General features: G+C 40.0%; 1 protein-coding gene across 5 annotated transcripts in view; it reads left to right on the plus strand.

Moving 5' to 3' along the window:
• Positions 1 to 18,098, plus strand: part of TESPA1 (thymocyte expressed, positive selection associated 1) — a 42,754-nt gene that overhangs the window by 11,389 nt on the left and 13,267 nt on the right. For 3 of the 5 annotated variants that reach the window (XM_032291675.1, XM_032291684.1, XM_032291669.1), the window contains 8 exons: positions 1,033 to 1,075; positions 7,232 to 7,281; positions 7,903 to 7,956; positions 8,714 to 8,750; positions 8,993 to 9,091; positions 11,122 to 11,330; positions 11,835 to 12,649; positions 13,800 to 13,899. In XM_032291675.1, the coding sequence (XP_032147566.1) occupies positions 1,033 to 1,075; positions 7,232 to 7,281; positions 7,903 to 7,956; positions 8,714 to 8,750; positions 8,993 to 9,091; positions 11,122 to 11,330; positions 11,835 to 12,649; positions 13,800 to 13,898 (1,406 nt within the window). In that variant the 3' untranslated portion in view covers position 13,899. Of the gene's footprint in view, positions 1 to 164; positions 810 to 1,032; positions 1,076 to 3,647; positions 3,687 to 7,231; positions 7,282 to 7,902; positions 7,957 to 8,713; positions 8,751 to 8,992; positions 9,092 to 11,121; positions 11,331 to 11,834; positions 12,650 to 13,799; positions 13,900 to 18,098 lie in introns of those variants that run through there. The other 2 variants (XM_032291691.1, XM_032291696.1) reach the window with 2 other exon arrangements.

The raw sequence follows: 18,098 nt of genomic DNA on the forward strand, positions 1-18,098 counted from the left end.
AGGTCTGCAGAGTGTGAGCAGGTCCCTTGTTTTATTTTATATATATATATATATGTATGTATGTATGTATTTTTGCATTTTAGGTTTTGGGGTACATGTGAGGAACATGCAAGACTGTTGCATAGGTACATACATGGCAATGTGGTTTGCTGCCTTCCTCCCCATCACCTATATCTGGCATTTCTCCCCATGTTATCCCTCCCCAGCTCCCCACCTCCTCAGGTCCCTTGTTTAGTAAGGCTCTCAGGGAGGACTGTTTTGACTGGTTTAAATACATTTAGGAGAAAAGCTAAGTAATATGAAACATGAATTATGTGAGAAGGCGACAGGCATAAGATTAGGAAAAAGGGAAGGGCACATTTTTGCATCATCCTGAGAGGCTTCTATAAGAACCCAAGGCTCGGGGCTCTCTATGAATGCTTTGGGGTGTTTCTGTTTTGTCTGTATAACAAGACCACACCCAGGCTGGAGGTCTGGACTCTGGCCACAGTGCTGTCACTATCAAGCTGTGTGACCTTCAGGAAGTCACTCACCTCTCTTAGACTTATTCGTCTAATCGAAGTGGTAGTACTTTTCCTTCACTCCTCAGAGCTTCTTTGAGGTTCAGATGAGATCACAGACATGAGTAAAGCAAAAATTCTGATGGAAATAAACCCATCTGTGCTTATGTGGTAGGACACAAACAGCACAAAAACAAGATTGCCTTTCTTTTTCTTTTTCCTTTTCTTTTTAAATGAGAAGGATCCACCCTTGTGGGAAAGGATCTCTCAAAAGAGAGCAGTGGGCCTGATGTCTTGGGCACTTTCCAAGTTCTTGGGAGGAAGGGAGAAACAAAGCAGAGAGAGAGAAGAAATATATACTATTTTTGTATACGGGTATATTCCTCTCATATCTTAAAGAAAAGCTTTATGTAGAAAAAAAAGATTCATGACGCGGCTTATGTAAGAATAAACTTGTGTAATGGAATTAGTTACAGGGAGGAGGTCTGGTTTTGTTCAGTTCTCACAGTGATCTAGTGTCTGACTTTTCTAGGGAATCCAATCAACAACATTGAAGACTGGCTGCAAGATTGTGGGTAAGTGCTGGACAGGCAGTGGGGTGGTATGTGGCTGATGGTTGGATTTGCTAACAGACACAACTCCTGGAAACTCAGAGGCAGGAAGATGGATTTGAATTAGGCCTAAAGATTAGAAGTAAGGTTGAGCCGGTGGTCGGAGGGGTGTTGTGGGTTTAGGGTGAACTGGTATCACAGTTGTGAATCAAGTGCAACTCTGGGCTAAGACTAAGTTAGGCACGAGGTCTAGGAACAGAGGTTGGGCTTGGTCTAAAGCGAAGAGTGGATGGGGGATAGCTGGGCTGAGTTCCAGACCCCTACTCCTCTGATTTCCCCTTTAGATTGGAGTCTCACATTGTGTAAAAAAAGGAAGTGGAAACCTGATCATTCCTGCTGAAGAGCACTTCATCTGCGTTATTTATTTCTACAGCAGAACACAGGAGAAGCTGAGGGTCTATGACAGTCATTCAAAGCAGGGAAGAATTGGAACTGGAACTTCAAGGAAGTGCATTATCTCTTTCCTCAGAGATACTTTAAATGATGAGACCCCACAGCCCATTAGCCTATACCATTCTTAGACTCAGTATATCCAGACAAAAGGAGGGATTTGTGTCCTATTTAGTCTTTTGTGTAATAATGAATTCTCACAATGGACAACTTCTGCCTGCTCCTTATTTTCCCTCCAGGAATGTCTCAAGTTTTATATAGCCTTTAATCTACACTCAACTATTAATTGACATAAAGAAACCCATTTTGCTTATTTGGTAGGAAATAAATAGCGTCGAATAATCCAAGGTTGCTTATTTCACCTGTGCCTAAGAAGGCAATGCCAGGAAGGATTTATTTTGCGTTTATTCTGTTGTTTGAAAAAAACCTATTGTACTCATTGCCCTCATCTTATTCACAATTCATTGACTTCAAAGTCAATTAGAGGACCCTCAAAATACAGGAAGAAAAGAATGGTGGTAATCAGAATGTTTGCAGGTTTGGGTGAGAAGCCTAGGATGAGAACTGTCCTAGGATTTAAAATGCTTTACCACATGTGTACAGGGGAAACAGTCAGCTCAGTTAATGTCTTTATCTCATTAACTACTCTTGAGTCATCAATTCATGTCAGCAATTATTAATTACGCTTTTGTTAACTGTCTGATTATCTGAATAACCTAGAGGGGTGCCAAGTAGGTTAAAATATGCTTCTTGAGTTAGACCATATTTCATTCTAATTGAAAAGAATAAATTCACAGATATACAAGATAATAAACTCTAGAAATCGTCTTTCTTCACTCGTGCTCTACAAAAATAAACCCTGAACCAAAATTTATGACTAAAAGTGGTCTGGTTAGTTAAAAGTCTCCAAGATTTGAGCCTAATTCTTGTGCTACTAAGTATGTAACCATAAGCAAATAACTTAAATTCTGTTCATTGTAGACACCTGAGCTATAAATTGGGACACTTAGAATAATTCAGTTTAAGGGTTCTTGTGAGGTTTAAATGACATGATATATGTGTATGTGCTTTATGCTTTTAATAGAGAATGACTGGTGAGTTTTATAAAGGAGGAGTTTATACCTACTTATAATTCTACAACATGTCTGTCTATATCTATCCATCTATCTACATCTGTTTTTTTTTTTTACCAGAAAAAGTATGCCCAGAAATGATACATGTTGACTCTTAGATAGCGATTACCTGGAGGAAGGAAAAAAGTAGCAAAGAATGGAAGTAAAATAAGACTTTAGTTATATCTTTAATATTTAATTTTTTATTTTACATTATATATAACTTAACATTTTATTTTTTCTGAAGCAAATATGGCAAAATGTTTAGATATGTGAAAATAGAGTGACTGGTGCAAGGGTGTCTGTTACATTTCCATTACGTGTCTGTGTTTTGAAAAGGTTTTAAATATTTAAACTTTGAACCAGCCATAAAGAGTTAATCAACATACCTGCAGAGTTGTCTTTGGAAGGGGAATTGTTAGATTCAGGAAAATTTCCAGTTTTCTCTGTTTTAAAGTTCTGTCTAATAAGTGTGTAATACTTTTTAATTACATGGAAAAGCTAGAAAAATTAAAGGATAATGACGATGATTGGTAGTGATAGTACACTTGACTTTTGGTAATAGATAATGAAGAAGATGGAGGGAAAACGCATTCTAAATATGAGATTCTGACCTACCACGGTATGCCATGCTTAGGCCCCATGACCACAAAGGAAAGAGAATGAACAAGTAGCCCACATTTACTGGTTATCTGTTCACTCTGTTGCCAGGTACCCTGGGGGGCACTTTTCAAATTTTGTTCCAAGACCATACAGTTTCTATTTTTCTTTCCAAAGCCAAACCCCCTGTGGTAGCAAGAGCATTTTCTTTTCTGACAAGCTCTCCAGGACAGACCTCCAACATCTCAGGCAATTTAGTGTCCACATTTCTCAGTGCAACTGAATCTAGCAGCAGGCTATTCTGCCACAGGATCACATTATGCATGTCTTTACAAACTACGCCTCTCCTTTTTTCTTTCTCTTCCTAAGCTCTCAGGATTTTCTGGGACATGACTGTGTTGCTCATGAATCACCAGAGGTGGGGTTGGGAGCCCAAAAATCATCTGTGTGGGCTTCAGCTTAAATCTCTGCAGGCAGGTATCTATGGAAACATCTAGAAGAAGCTAAAAATAGCCATATACTTCTTTCCACATTCCAAACCCTCCTCCCTACTATTTGTTTATGAATTGGGTATACAGAAAGAGCAATACCTTGGCTCTTTCATTTGAGACTTGAAATGATGCTGAGGAATTTTTTTTTTTTTTTTTTTTTTTTTTTTGGGGAGGGGTTTTTTTTTTTTTTACCCAGGCTGGAGTGCAATGGCGCGATCTCGGCTCACCGCAACTTCCGCCTCCTGGGTTCAGGCAATTCTCCTGCCTCAGCCTCCTGAGTAGCTGGGATTACAGGCATGTGCCACCATGCCCAGCTAATTTTTTGTAGTTTTAGTAGAGACGGGGTTTCACCATGTTGACCAGGATGGTCTCGATCTCTTGACCTGGTGATCCACCCGCCTCGGCCTCCCAAAGAGCTGGGATTACAGGCTTGAGCCACCGCGCCCGGCCTGAGGAATGTTTTAATGCAAGGGTAGGAAGAGGGGAGCAGCTATCAATCTAGTCCCTGGTCATTGATTTTATGACCTATGCAATAACCCAGGGAAGGCCTGGGACTTGAGTGATGGCCATAAAGTCTCAAATCATCATGCTTAGAGAGAAACCACCAAAAAATCCAGGTCCATGTCCACCCTGCTGTTGTAGGTTCCACAGACTGCCCAAGACTCATCATGGGCTGTTACTAATTAAGAGAATAGAAATACCTGGCAGAGTATAACTAAAGAAGAGAAATGTAGGATTAGCACCCAGGAAAAATTTGTATCCAATGGATACAAGTGAGTTTTGCTTTGGACAAACAGGAAATTTTATAAGTGACATTTTAAATGTAAATTTTATTGAAGTTCAGCCTACATTTTAGTAACTTTTTTTAATATAAATTATACTGAAGTATTATATACTCACTGAAAAATAAATGAGTATTAAATATATGGCTGAGGCCAGGCACATGGCTCATGCCTGTAACCCTAGCACTTTGGGACCCCAAGGCACAAGGATTGCTTGAGCCCAAGAGTTCAAGGCCACCCTGGGCAACTCCATCTCTCTAAAAATAAATAAATAAATAAATAAAATTAAATTAGCCAGGCATGGCAGCACCTGTATTCCTAGCTACTGAGAAGATTGAGGCAGGAGGCTCCCTTGTGCTTAAGAGTTCAAGGCTACAATGAGCTATGCCACTGCACTCTAACTTGAGAGACAGAGTGAGACCCTGTCAATAAATAAATAAGCCAATAAATAAATACATAAATAGCTCAATGAATTTTCGCAAAGACAATACACCCATGAAACCTGAAGCAGAGCATTACCAGCACTCCAAACGCCGCCTTTCCATCCCTTCCATTCACTATCCTGCCTCCAAGGGTAGCAAATACCCTGACTTGTAACATCATAGATATGTTTGGGATCATTTTGAACTTTATAGGAGTAGAGTCATATGATGACATGTACTGTTTTATGTGTGTTTCTTTTGCTTAGTATTATGTTTATGATGCTTCTCCATGTATTCACATACAGCAGTAAGTCAATTTCTATTATTGTGTAATATTAAGTTGTATGGTTATTATTTAATTGTTTAATTTTATAATAAGTAGGGATTTGGAGGCTTCCATTTCTTGGTATCATGACTAGTATTTACCTGGGGGAACATATACGGGCATGCCCATTGGGTACAACCTAGAAATGGAATTGTAGTCTATTTAAATTGTACTTCTAGTAACAGTGGGCCTTAGTAGTTGCACTATTGTGCAGCTACAACACAAGCATTAAATGCAATAGTAAATTGCAATATTCTGGTGTATGACTATATTGGTTATCATGCTATTTGTTAGTAGTAAATATTATATATAGTTATACATATGTTTGTAGTATTATACCACAACACATTTTATGTAATTATATATTAGGAACAGAAAAATATATTTGTAGTTCTAGGTGTATTATTCAAGTTACCTTTTCTTAACTAGCTTGCCCATTATTTTACATTATATAATGAACCTTTGATGTAGCATTTTTCATAAGGCCATATAAAATTCAGATTTTGGTAAACATGGTTGATTTTTTTTTTTTTACTATTTAAAGGAGTTACAAGCAAAAGATGTCTACATAGGTAATGACTTATTTTGTAAAAATTTAGGCAGAACTTGATCTACAGGTATCTTGGCTAGTAAGCCCATTCCCACTGTTACACACTCCATGAGGTGATGCTCCAGTAGTGTGAGAGTAATCTGGATTGCTGGAGACTGAGAAAGAGAAAACCTCCTTTAAACCAGCAACAGTGGGTGTACTCGTTTCCCTGCTAACTTATGTTACTGACCCTTTTCCCCTCCAACATCCACTTGGGATAACATTTACAGCACCGTGAACAACTTCCATGTAAAAAGCTTTAGGAAAGCAAACTCTACAAAACTCACAACACTTCAGCACTTGAAGTAGACTTAGATGATGATAATATCTAGGGATCCAAATTCCCTTACATAATATTTAAAAACAAAACAGCCGGGCCGGGCGCGGTGGCTCAAGCCTGTAATCCCAGCACTTTGGGAGTCCAAGGCGGGTGGATCACGAGGTCAAGAGATCGAGACCATCCTGGTCAACATGGTGAAACCCCGTCTCTACTAAAAATACAAAAAAAAATCAGCTGGGCATGGTGGCGCATGCCTGTAATCCCAGCTACTCAGGAGGCTGAGGCAGGAGAATTGCCTGAACCCAGGAGGCGGAGGTTGCAGTGAGCCGAGATCGCGCCATTGCACTCCAGCCTGGGCAACAAGAGCGAAACTCCGTCTCAAAAAAAAAAAAAAAAAAAAAAAACAGCCACAACGAGCCAGGATGTGAATCTAGATGTGTTGGTCCCGTGTCAAAGCCTTGTCACGGATTACTTCACACACCTGTTTTGGACAGAGAGAATTTCTTCCTTGTTTGTAAAACTGAGCTGTCTTTCACTACTATTTGTGCTGATTTCCATCTGTTCTTCTAGTGGAGATGGTAAATGTTTGATAAGACTGTGTCTCAAAATTTTAAAATATTTCTAACCAGGATACGGTTTCTGCTTTTCCTGAAAGACATGATTTTCGGCAATAACATGGTTCAGAGAGAAGGAAAGAAGTGTGGTAGTTAAGGTGATCTAAAAGTTTTAAGAAAACCTAGATATTTATATTTGTGATTTGAAAACTATGGCAAGCAAACCCTGGCTTCTACAAGTGTAATTCTCCAGTTTTGCTTCAATGTTCTTTCTTTCCTATTTTGCCTAAAGACTGAAGAATCATTGCTAAGCTGACTTTTGTCCTTTAATCCTGTGGCCAGGACAACAGAAGCACAATGTAAAACATAAAGCATTCCAGCCCCAGTTTCCCCAACTACTCTGATGAAAGTTTTGGTCCAGTAACCACTCTGTCCCCATTTTCTCCAATATAAAAGCAAATTAAATACTACTGACTCTCATGGGAAAAGAATATGAACATGTGGGAGCTTTTTCCCTGAAAAAGCTTCAAGAAAAACATAAGTGACTTCAACCTATAAGACTGTTTTTGGTTTAGATACTCTGAAGAAGGACTTTCTGAGGAAGCAGGACAGTTTATCTGCAATGGTGAGTATAGGTTCTGTCTTTCTATTGTTCTTCTACCTGGAGAGTGATATACCTGTGTGTGTGTGTGTGTGTGTGTGTGTGTGTGTGTGTGAGTGTTTATGCACATATACATGCATAGGCAGGCAAAAGAGTGCCTGAGTGTTCCTAAACTGGCTGCAAAACACTGTTTGTGGTCACAAGGCTCCAGAAAATTAAGAAGAAAGTGCTGGCTCAGAGCCCACAGGCTCACTGATAGTCAAAGGCTATCTTCTGCTAGTGGCTGCTCAGATAGCAACCACTGCTATAGGAAAAGAACTTTATAAAAGATGTGTTTATATGGTTCTGAGTGCACACACCCATGTGTTTGCTGTTTGGCAGGGGACTGTGTACATAACTATATGATATAGGGGAAAGGTTACAGTATGCATGATTCTTTCTGAATCAAAAATGAATATAACTTCTGAGGTGGTAAATGTAGAGTTTGTGGTAATTCTGCAAATGTGGATATCTAGTATGATTATGTGGTTGTGCAAATGTAGTCTAAAGGTATGTGAAGATGTTTGTGTATGCAAGGGTGTGTGTATGTGCATGTGTATATGTTCCATCCTGATTTTCTGTGACCCTCACCTGATTACTTGACAGGCTTCTGCAGCCATGGGACCAGCTTTGAAGATGACTTGACCCTAGGAGCAGAGGGTAAGTGGCACAGTTCTCTGAGATTGGGAAAAGAAAACAGGATATACATTGGATGAATTCATGATAAGATGGAAGTACAAAACTTCAGAAAGAAACGGCCCATCCCTGGGGTCTTATCTGTAGGAAAAGGGCAGTCTCATTATGATCTAATGTAAAATACAGAAGACATCTCATGCCCAGAAACACTTCCTTATCAGCCTGTCATGACTCCTGCTGGTTCATCATTGGAACTTTCCTTTGGCCTCTGGGAAGGTAACATATAAAATTATTATAACATTTGCTGCCCGGATATCTTTAAGATGGTTTTCTGTACAGACACTCCAAACAAGTCTGTGCATTGGGTGTAGCAGAGAGACTGTACTGCAGGAGGATAAGGGCATCAGTAAAGAATGAAATCACAGCAGCCTACCAGTGTCTCCTGGGAACTGTAAAGACTCGTGTAGGGTGACAGAAACACTTCCCAGGAGGGCCGAATGACTCTATCCTCCTTAGACAGAGGGCCTCTTGTCTAGACATCAGTCATGGGTCAGAAGTTCAGAGGCTCGAAGCCAATTTGTCTCTGGCATATCTGTCCCTATTCCAGAACTGTGTTAGGTAATCTTGAGGCCCCAAGAGGAGCAGAAGGCATGGGGTCCAGCTAGCCCGTCAAAGTGACAAAAGGAAACAGAGGGGAATTAATTTTAAGTTCCGAGGAGTAACACAGGTGATTTTCATTTTTCCTTCTAATTTTCTCTTTACTTCTCTGTTTCTTGTCCAGCCACACTGCTGGCCGCCAATGGCAAACTCTTTTCCAGGTAAGTGTTAGGTTCAGCCAGGCTGAATTCTGTCTCCTTCAAGAATCAGTGAATTGGAGTAGGTCAAAGAGATTTAAATAAAGAGCTAAAGATTCACATTAGAGAGCGGGACTTTACAACCAGCAACCACAGCACAGACTAAAAGGTACCCATCGGGTGTAAATAAGCCCAGCAGGGATTCCTTGAAGCCAGGGTGCAGACTGGAAACAAGATTTGTATGACATCAGCTTTGATCTCTGCAGGAGTTTCCTCGAGACAGCCAGGCCTTGCCAGCTACTTGATCTTGGCTGTAGTTTGGCTTCCAGCAGCATGACTGGGGGGACCAACAGGACTAGTTCAAGGTAGGTACTAAAGTGTGGCAGGGTGGAAGGGTGGAGATGAGAAGCATAGGAGAATGAGACCAAGAGCCATTGCCTATTTTTTCTGGGGTATCTTACTGAAGCTTTTATATACTTTTTCTGCATACTTGAAAAACGTGACCATATTTATTTCAAGAATTGTGGAGTATGCAGAGGAATCTTCTCAGAGCTAAATACTATGTATAAAATACAGATGTCTCCTCCCACTGAAACTTGTACCCCAGGAGGTATAATATTGGTACTATCACAGTTCCAAAACTCATGGTAGGTTCTTAGTAAACAATGTATTGATTAGTTGACTAATTTGTTGATTGAATGAAGCAATAAAATATTAAATCACTCTGACAGGCAGGCCAGGCAATGACTGTACGGAATTTGAAAAGATGAAGCAGTACTATTCACAACAGCAAAGACATGAAATCAACCCAAATGCCCACCAATGATAGACTGGATAAAGAAAATGTAGTACATGTACACCATAGAATACTATGCAGCCATAAAAAGGAATATGTTCATGTCCTTTGCAGGGATATGAATGGAGCTAGAAGCCATTGTCCTCAGCAAACTAACACAGGAACAGAAAACCAAACACCACATGTTCTCACGTATAAGTGGGAGCTGAACAATGAAAACACATGGACACAGGGAGGGGAATAACACACACTGGGATCTGTCGGGGGGTGGGGTGAGAGAAGGGAGAGCATCAGGAAAATAGCTAATGCATGAGGGGCTTAATACCTAGGTGTTGGGTTGATAGGTGCAGCAAACCACCATGGCACACATTTACCTAGGTAACAAACCTGCACATCCTGCAAAGGTACCCCAGAACTTAAAAATAAAAAAGATGCTTGACCCCAGGAGCTCAATGATTTAATAGAGTGGACAAAATCTACACATAAATAACTTTAAAAAAGATGAAAAGTCATGAAAACTAGCATGATGTAATGAAAAGTATCCGGAATTGAAGTCAAAATTTGAATTTGAGACCTGGTTCTGAGACTTAAATTTTTGCCACATGACCATGTCTAGTAACTTATCCTCACTGAGCCTTAGCCCTAACCATACCCTACGTCAATTAAATCAGAGAAAGGATTCAAATATATGCATTTTTAAAGCCCACAAAGGTGACCCTACCTGTAGCCACGGTTGGGACGCACTGATTCAGTCTTATGCCCACAATTCACAGATAGGGAAACTTAGGACCATGAAAATAAAATGATCACTAGGCTGGCAAACACAAGAGTAGATCCAGAGATTCCGACTGTCCAGCTGTTAGTGAAACAAGGTGGTCCCTATTTGATCAAAAAGCCCAACATACTTTCTGAAGAGAGTGATAGTGATTATTCAAAGCCTCAAACAATAACAGCTTCCCTTAGCCTCAATGAAATACAGTTACTAAGCTCTGGTGTCACCCAGCTTGGTGGAAATCGATTTAGACGTAAATACAGGTTGATGCCATAGAGAGAGAGCACGTGCACACGATCTTTTGTGACACAGGACTTCTGTCCTGAGAATAGTGCTAGAAAGGAGTATACCCCTCAAAATCAGGTTTTGGATGTACTTACTATTTTTGGCTTTCAGGTCTTGCCTTTGGGGGTGCTATGTTCCTCACACATTCATTGCCTAGTTGTCCCACACAACAACCACAGGGGCAAGTCGAATGGCAAATTTGGGAACTGAGTACTTAATGATGCAACCGTGACACTTATTCATATCTGAACTGCTCTTCATTTTTCAAAATCCTTTCATATTAAACTTTTATTCATCTGCAATAAGTTGTTCAAAGCACTGTACTAAAATCTTATTCAGTTTTTAGAACTAGGGTTGGACTGTAGTTCCATGTGTCAGACAGATAATTTAGGTGCAGAGAAGTGAACGCTTGGCTTAAGTCACAGTGAAAAGTACAGAAATGGACAGAAAAGAACTTCAGCCTACTGACACTTTTATTAGAAATTCTAAATTACCATAGGTCTCAAAGTTGTCCCTTATCTACCCAAACTCCCTCATTTCAGCATCTCAGAGATTCTGGACAAAGTGCAAGAAGATGCAGAAGATGTCCTCTTCAGTCTGGGCTTTGCCCAAGAGGACCGCAAAGACACTTCTCGGATACCCGCCCGATTTTTCACCAACCCCTCTCAAGCCAGGGGCATTGATTTCCAGCTCTTCCTGAAGTCCCAGGTGCGGAGGATTGAAATGGAAGATCCCTGCCTCATGCTGGCCAGTGAGTGCACCCCACAGACACCTGCTCTACTTCCCTTAACCTTTAGACTTCCACAGCAGGGCTCAGTGGCTCCAAATCCTGCTTTCTCTTGGTTAGCATTGACCCTTTGCCTATTGTGTCTATTTCCTCTTATGTTGTCTTCAGTGAAGATGGAGAACTCTGTCTGATTATTTCTCTTAAAGAAATAGCCATCAAGAGGCTTCAGACCACTACTGCTTCCTTTAGGCCTTCTTGCCTTTTGGTGAATCATATCAGCATGATGTCAATAAATCTTATCCCTCTTTTTTATTTCCCAGTTGGAATATCTACTTGGGATGGGGTGTCAAGGAGCAAGGAATTCAAGAAAAGGACCCTGGGTGTTAGAAATCTAAAAGGGAGAAACACTAGTAGGAAAATTGGAAGCTTCTCCCTGAATTTTGAGCTTTGGGGAGGCTTCTGAAGGGAGATATTTAAGAAAATTTGCTGATGAACCCCAGACTCACCATCTTTAACTCTTGTACCCAGGCAGGTTTAAGCAGGTGCAAACACTGGCTGTCACTGCTGATGCCTTCTTCTGTCTCTACTCCTATGTGTCTAAGACACCTGTCCAAAAGTTCACACCATCCCATATGTTCTGGAATTGCAACCATCCAACTGATGTGCCATCCATCAGGATTCTGTCCCGAGAGCCTGAACCCCACTCACCCAGAGACCGCCTTCGGAAAGCCATCTCCAAGATGTGCTTGTACACATGCCCCCGAGATCGGCCACCACCACCACCGCACAACACCCCCAGAAAGAACATTTTGGACCAAGTTGTGTGGGAAGCGATGGACAAAGTGAAAGAAGAGAAGCAGGTCCTCCAGCAAGACTGTGATTTAGGGCAATTCTCACAGGAAGATCCTGTGCCCCCTGTCGAGGGTACAAAGCTGCCCACTTCTCCCTGTCCATGTGTCCTCCACTGCAAAGAGGAAACACAGCAGGGGATGTCCACAGTTCCAGCACCATCACAAACTCTGGATTCGAACCCCAAGGTACCTTGTTGCACACATTCTCTGCCCATAGCAGATCCACAGTGGAACACAGACCCAGCTCAGATAGGGAGAGAGCTGTGTAGTTTATCAGCCACCAATCCAGAAACCCATTCAGACAAGGATGAGACTTTCTGGAAAAGAAAGATCAGAGCAAGAAAGAGCCTGTTCCAGGAGAATCTCATGGGCAGGAAGGTTAAGTCCTTGGACCTGTCCATCATCCAGCAGAAATGGAAGGAGAGGGCAGAAAGACCAGAACTGCGTCGATCTTTAACCCTGCAGCCACAGGACACTTTGGACTTGGAGGAGGTAAGTGGGTTGGAAGTGAGGGAGAGACTGGCAGAGAAAGGCTGTAGATTCTTTCCCAGAAGATGAAGGGGTTAGGACCCTTGGGAGGAAAAAAAATCCAGGCTTCCTATCCTAGCCAGATATACCACTTTCTGAATTGAATTTAGGGTTAATATACAGGGAGAAAGAGAAATAGGCCTGGCTTCTTAAGAGCAGTTGAGTTTTCAGAGCTCCTTTAGTAATACTTACCTGATCTGATCACCATTAAATGTTTTCATTAAGTACACCTGTCATTACCCTTTGCTCTGGTCCTCATAAGAGTACAAATGGAGGACAGTATTACACAAAGCTGAACACTCTTAAATAAAATACATTCTCCCTTACCTTGACAAATATCTAATCATAAAGACCTAGAAGTCCAGATTTCAATCTAGGAGTCTCAGACTCTTAGGACTTCTGTGCTAGAATGTGACAGTGTGAGCGGAACCACTCCCCAGCTCCTGACCTATCCCCTTTTCTTCCCGTGCCCAGACCTGTCCTATACCATGAGGGACCTTGCATGTCCATGTCTGGTCACCTGAGCCTACACATCCAAATGCCACAAGCTCCTACCTACACAAACAGCCATTGGTCATCTTTTGGGCCTAGGCTGCATACACTACTGGAGAGGTCAGCCCTCGAGAGAACAGTCATCAGGCAAAACCAGTGCACATTCCTGCCACTGGCTTGGGGCCATTTAACCAGCAAATATTGTGATTCAGGGTAACCAAAGAATGTTCTAGAAGGAATAATGCAGGACTTGGTGGGCATATTCTCTAAGTCCACCAACTCTTCACTGTATGGATGCTCTAAAACTCAGAACTCTTCTTGCCTGGGTCTATGGAAGGTACTTCCATGAAATGTTGGGATCTCTTTAAAAAGCTTTTAAATCCTTGCCACAAAAAGTAGCTGTGATTATTTGAAATATCATTTGCATGTATGTCACCTCTCATTGAATGTAGAACCACACCTCAGCTCCTGCCTTTCTCACTACTGTGTCCCTAACAGCACAGAAGAGGCTGTATCTCAAGTATACTCAGCCTCCTTCCTCTAGAGCAACCTGCCACCTGCACCTTTCCTTACTCCCTTTCCCCCTTGGCTCTGGCTGAGTTCTGTGGGTTCTTGGTTACAGGTGCAAAGCAACAGTGAAGAGGAGCACAGTCAGAGTCACTGGCCCAGAAGACCCAGACACCCCCACCCCCACCAGACTTTTGCTGGCAAAGACTCCTGAAGTAAGTGGGCCTATCTCTCAGGCAGTGGTTCTCAAACCTGACTGCACATTGTAATCAAATGAGGAGGGTTTTTTAAAAAAACCCATAATAAAGGGTCCCACATCCTGTGATTCTGATTTAATTGGAAACCAGTGACTAATTATTTTAAGCTTCCAGGTAATTCAAATATGGCTGCAAGATACTTCTCTAGATCAATGATGCTCAGGCTTAAGCAGGCATCGCAATCACCTGGAGGGCTTGTTAAACTGCAAATGACCGGATCCCAACTCCCAGAGTGTCTGATTGAGTTGGCCTGGATAGAACCAAAGAATTTGCATTTCTATTAAGTTCTCAGGTGATGCTGTTGCTGCTAGTCTGTTAATCATAGTCTGAGAACTGCTATTCCAGGAGACATTGTGTAGAACTTTAATATTCAAAATGTAGTCTACAGATACAAGCAGCATCGGCATCCCCTAGGATTTTGTTAGAAATGTGGACTGTCAGTCCCCATCCCAGATCTAATGAATCACAATTTTACCAAGATCTTTAGGTTAGATAATTCATTGCATATTGAAGTTTGAAATGCATTGTAGTAAAAGTTTTGTAACTGTTGAGGACCTACCATGGCAATCAACATCTCAACACCTGCTTTCAGGTACGTTCTAATCAGCCCACATCATTGGACTCAGGGCAGACCCCTCGATATACCTCACAGCTATGCTCATTTGGGGTCTGAGTTCCTTTCCGCAACTGTGATCTGATGAACATAGCTCTCCCTCCCCTTCTCAAAGCAGGAAATGAATTTCATATAGTTATTTATTGCATCTAAAATTTCTTTTCTCCAGATATTAGTTTTTCAGTATTAATTTTTTCAGTGATATCTCTTAAATCTTTAAATAGTTTGGCTAGTAATTTATTATTTAAACTAATGAAAATTAGTCTCCTGTAGTTTTAACCATCTATCTACTACAATCACAAAGAAAATGGCATAAGGGATAATGGTATTTTCCCCAGATAGTATAAATTTAAATCTTTATTGAATTAAGCAAATAAATCTTGCTTAGAGATTCCTTCTTTTTGGATATCTTGTTACTATTTTCTGCATTTTCTAGTATAATTATTTACTTGGTTAATACTCCAAAATTGCAGTGGTACTTGCTCAGACACACAAAGATATTTACAATTCTAACTGTTTAATTCTAATTCTCTGTGGTTTTAGGAATCTAATCACTCTTCTTCCTCTCTTACCCACTACCTACATTTTGGGGTATATGGATCACATGTATATGCTTAGTTACAAAAGAGGCATCAATAGGTCATATGCACTTTAAGAAGTTTCAGGTGCTTCCAGTTGCTGGTCTGGCATGTAAGGAGCAGGAAGTGGCCACTCCATCCAAACAAAAGTAAAAAGCCGAACAGACTGAAAAATTAGTAACCATTCTAGACCCATCAGAAAAGTGGGTCACAGAGCAAACCACTCCCCCTCAAATTAGAGAAATAGGCAAATGCAAAGATGCATGACTTGTGGAAGCAAAAACCTCAAAGCATAAACTCCCCCAGGAATCAGAACCATAGTAGAAAACCAGGACAATAACCGAGGAATTACTGGATGCTCAGCATGGACCAGTCTAAGAAATAAAAACTCTAGGGAGTCCCAATCATTGGGAGGCCCCTTATTTTTATGATTCTTACCTCCAGGAGCTCAACCAGGTTTCACAGGAAATATTGGAGAAAAATCCCCTAGCGTTTCCAGCAGGGGAAGGGGGGAAGGAACTATTTTTGAAATGCACCAGAGCATTCTATTCCTCTTAACAAAGTCTTCCCTCTGGAGAAACTAGATACCAAAAACCTAACCAGATGACGTTTTGTCAGAGACTAACCAACCTGAAGGAAGAGAAACACCCAACTCCAGCCTACTGTAGCATCCTGTCCCATGAAAGGGGACAGAGAAGACTGAGAAGCACATGAGATTCTCAGAGCTTCTCAGTCTTCTGGGAATCCAGAGGCACAGGATCACTGGAAGACTGAGACCTAACCATAACACGAAACACTTCCCTTCTCCCTAAACCTTACCACCACATTACTAAAGGCCTACTTACATCCATTTCTTTTACTCAGCATATCATGTGCAGTTATAAAAAAAAAAAAAAAAAGGAAATACTAAAAGGCAAAAACAGGTTGAAGAAACAGAGGAAACATTAAAACCAGTCTCAGATATGACAGGGATGTTAGAATTATCAAACGGGAAATTTAAAACAACTGTGATTAAAATGATGAGGGCTCTAATGGATAAATTAGTCAGCGTTCAAGAACAGATGAGCAGAGAGACGGAAATCATTAGAATGAAAAATAAATGCTAGAGATCAAAAATGGTGTAACAGAAATGAAGAATGCCTTTGATGGGCTTATCGGTAGATTGGACATGGTTGAGGAAAGAATCTCTGAGCTTGAGAGTATAGCTATTAAAAACCACCAAAACTTAAAAGCTAAGAGAAGAAGACTGAAAAAAAAAGTAGAAGAGGATATCCAAGAAATAAAAACTCCAGGGAGAAAAAAACAGTTACAAAAGGTGTGACATACGCATAATGGAAATTCCAGAAGGAAAAGAAAAAGAGAAAGGAATAAATGAATAATTTGAAACAATAATAACTGAGAATTTCCCCCAAATGAATGTCAGATACCAAACCACAGATCCAGAAAGCTCAGAGAATACCAAAAAGAATAAATGCCAAAAAAAAAACCCAGACATCTACACCTAAACATATAATTTCTAAACAACAGAAAATAAAAAATAAAGGGAAAAGTCATAAAAGAAGCCAGAAGGAAAAAACACCTTACCTATAAAAGAACAAAGATTAGAATTACATGCAGCTTCTCCTCAGAAATCATGCAAGCAAGAAGAGTGTGGAGTGAAATATTAAAAGTACTGAAAGAGAAAAAAAACCAACATAGAATTCCGCACCCTGTGAAATTATTCGTCAAAAGAGAAAAGAAAATTAAGACAGTCTCAGACACAAATTGAGGAAATTTGTTGCCAGTAGACCTGCCTTTCAATAAATGTTAAAGATGTTCTGTAGAGATAAAAAAAAAAAAAGGATAAAAGTCAGAAACTCAAGTCTACATAAAGAAAGGAAGAACATTGGTGAAGAAATAAGTGGAGGAAAAATTAAAACTTCTATTTTTTGTAGTTTTGATTGATCTAATAGATAACAATTGGTTCAAAGTATTAATAACAATGGTGTATTTGTATATATATTAATATATACTAATATATTAATGAAATTAACGACAACAGTGATACAAGGGACCAGAGAGAAGAATTAGGATCATTTTATTATTATGAAGTAGTCACACTACTCATGATGTGAAATACTGTTGTTTGAAAGTAGAGTTGAATTAATTGTTAATGTATATTGCAAAATTTAACAGCAACCACTATAAAAAGGGAAAATAAAGAAGTATAACTGATATGCTAACAAATGAAAAAATGGAATTATATAAAATGCTCCATAGAAGTATAAAAAGCAGAAAAAGAGTACAAGACAAAATAGTAACAAAGAACAAAGGCAATCAATAGAAAACAGTAGCGAATATGGCAGATACTAAATTCAAATACATCAGTGGTCTAAATACAACAATTAAAAGAAGGAGATTGTCAGAATGAGTAAGACCCAACCATATGTCATCTACAAGAAACACACTTTAAATATAAAGACACATATAGATTAAAAGTAAATGGATACAGAAAAACATACCATGCTAATACTAATTAAAAGAAAGCAGGAATAGCTATATTAATTTCAGACAGAGCAGACTTTTGACAAAGGAAATTATCAGAGATAAAGAAAGGTATTACATACTGATAAAAGGGTCCATTACTCAGGAGGACGTAACAGCCTTTAATGTGTCTGCACCTAACAACAGAGTATCAAATTAAGTGAGGAAAATACTGATAAAACAAAGAATGAGAAATAAATGATAAATGAATCAAAGATTATAGTTGGAGACTTCAGCACCCTTCTGTCAGAAATGCACTAATCCAGCAGGCAGAAAATCCATAAGAACATGACTGAATTCAACAACATCATCCTTCAACTGGATGTAATGAACATCTGTAGACCACTTTATTCAACAACAGAACACACATTCTTCTCAAAGTTACATAGAACATTCGCCAGGATGAACTGTGTTCTGGGCCATAAAACATACCTGAACAAATT

The sequence above is a fragment of the Sapajus apella genome, unplaced genomic scaffold (genome assembly GCF_009761245.1).
Source record: "Sapajus apella isolate SASKATOON/1434 unplaced genomic scaffold, GSC_monkey_1.0 scaffold2, whole genome shotgun sequence".
In the NCBI taxonomy this organism is placed as follows: Eukaryota; Metazoa; Chordata; class Mammalia; order Primates; family Cebidae; genus Sapajus; species Sapajus apella.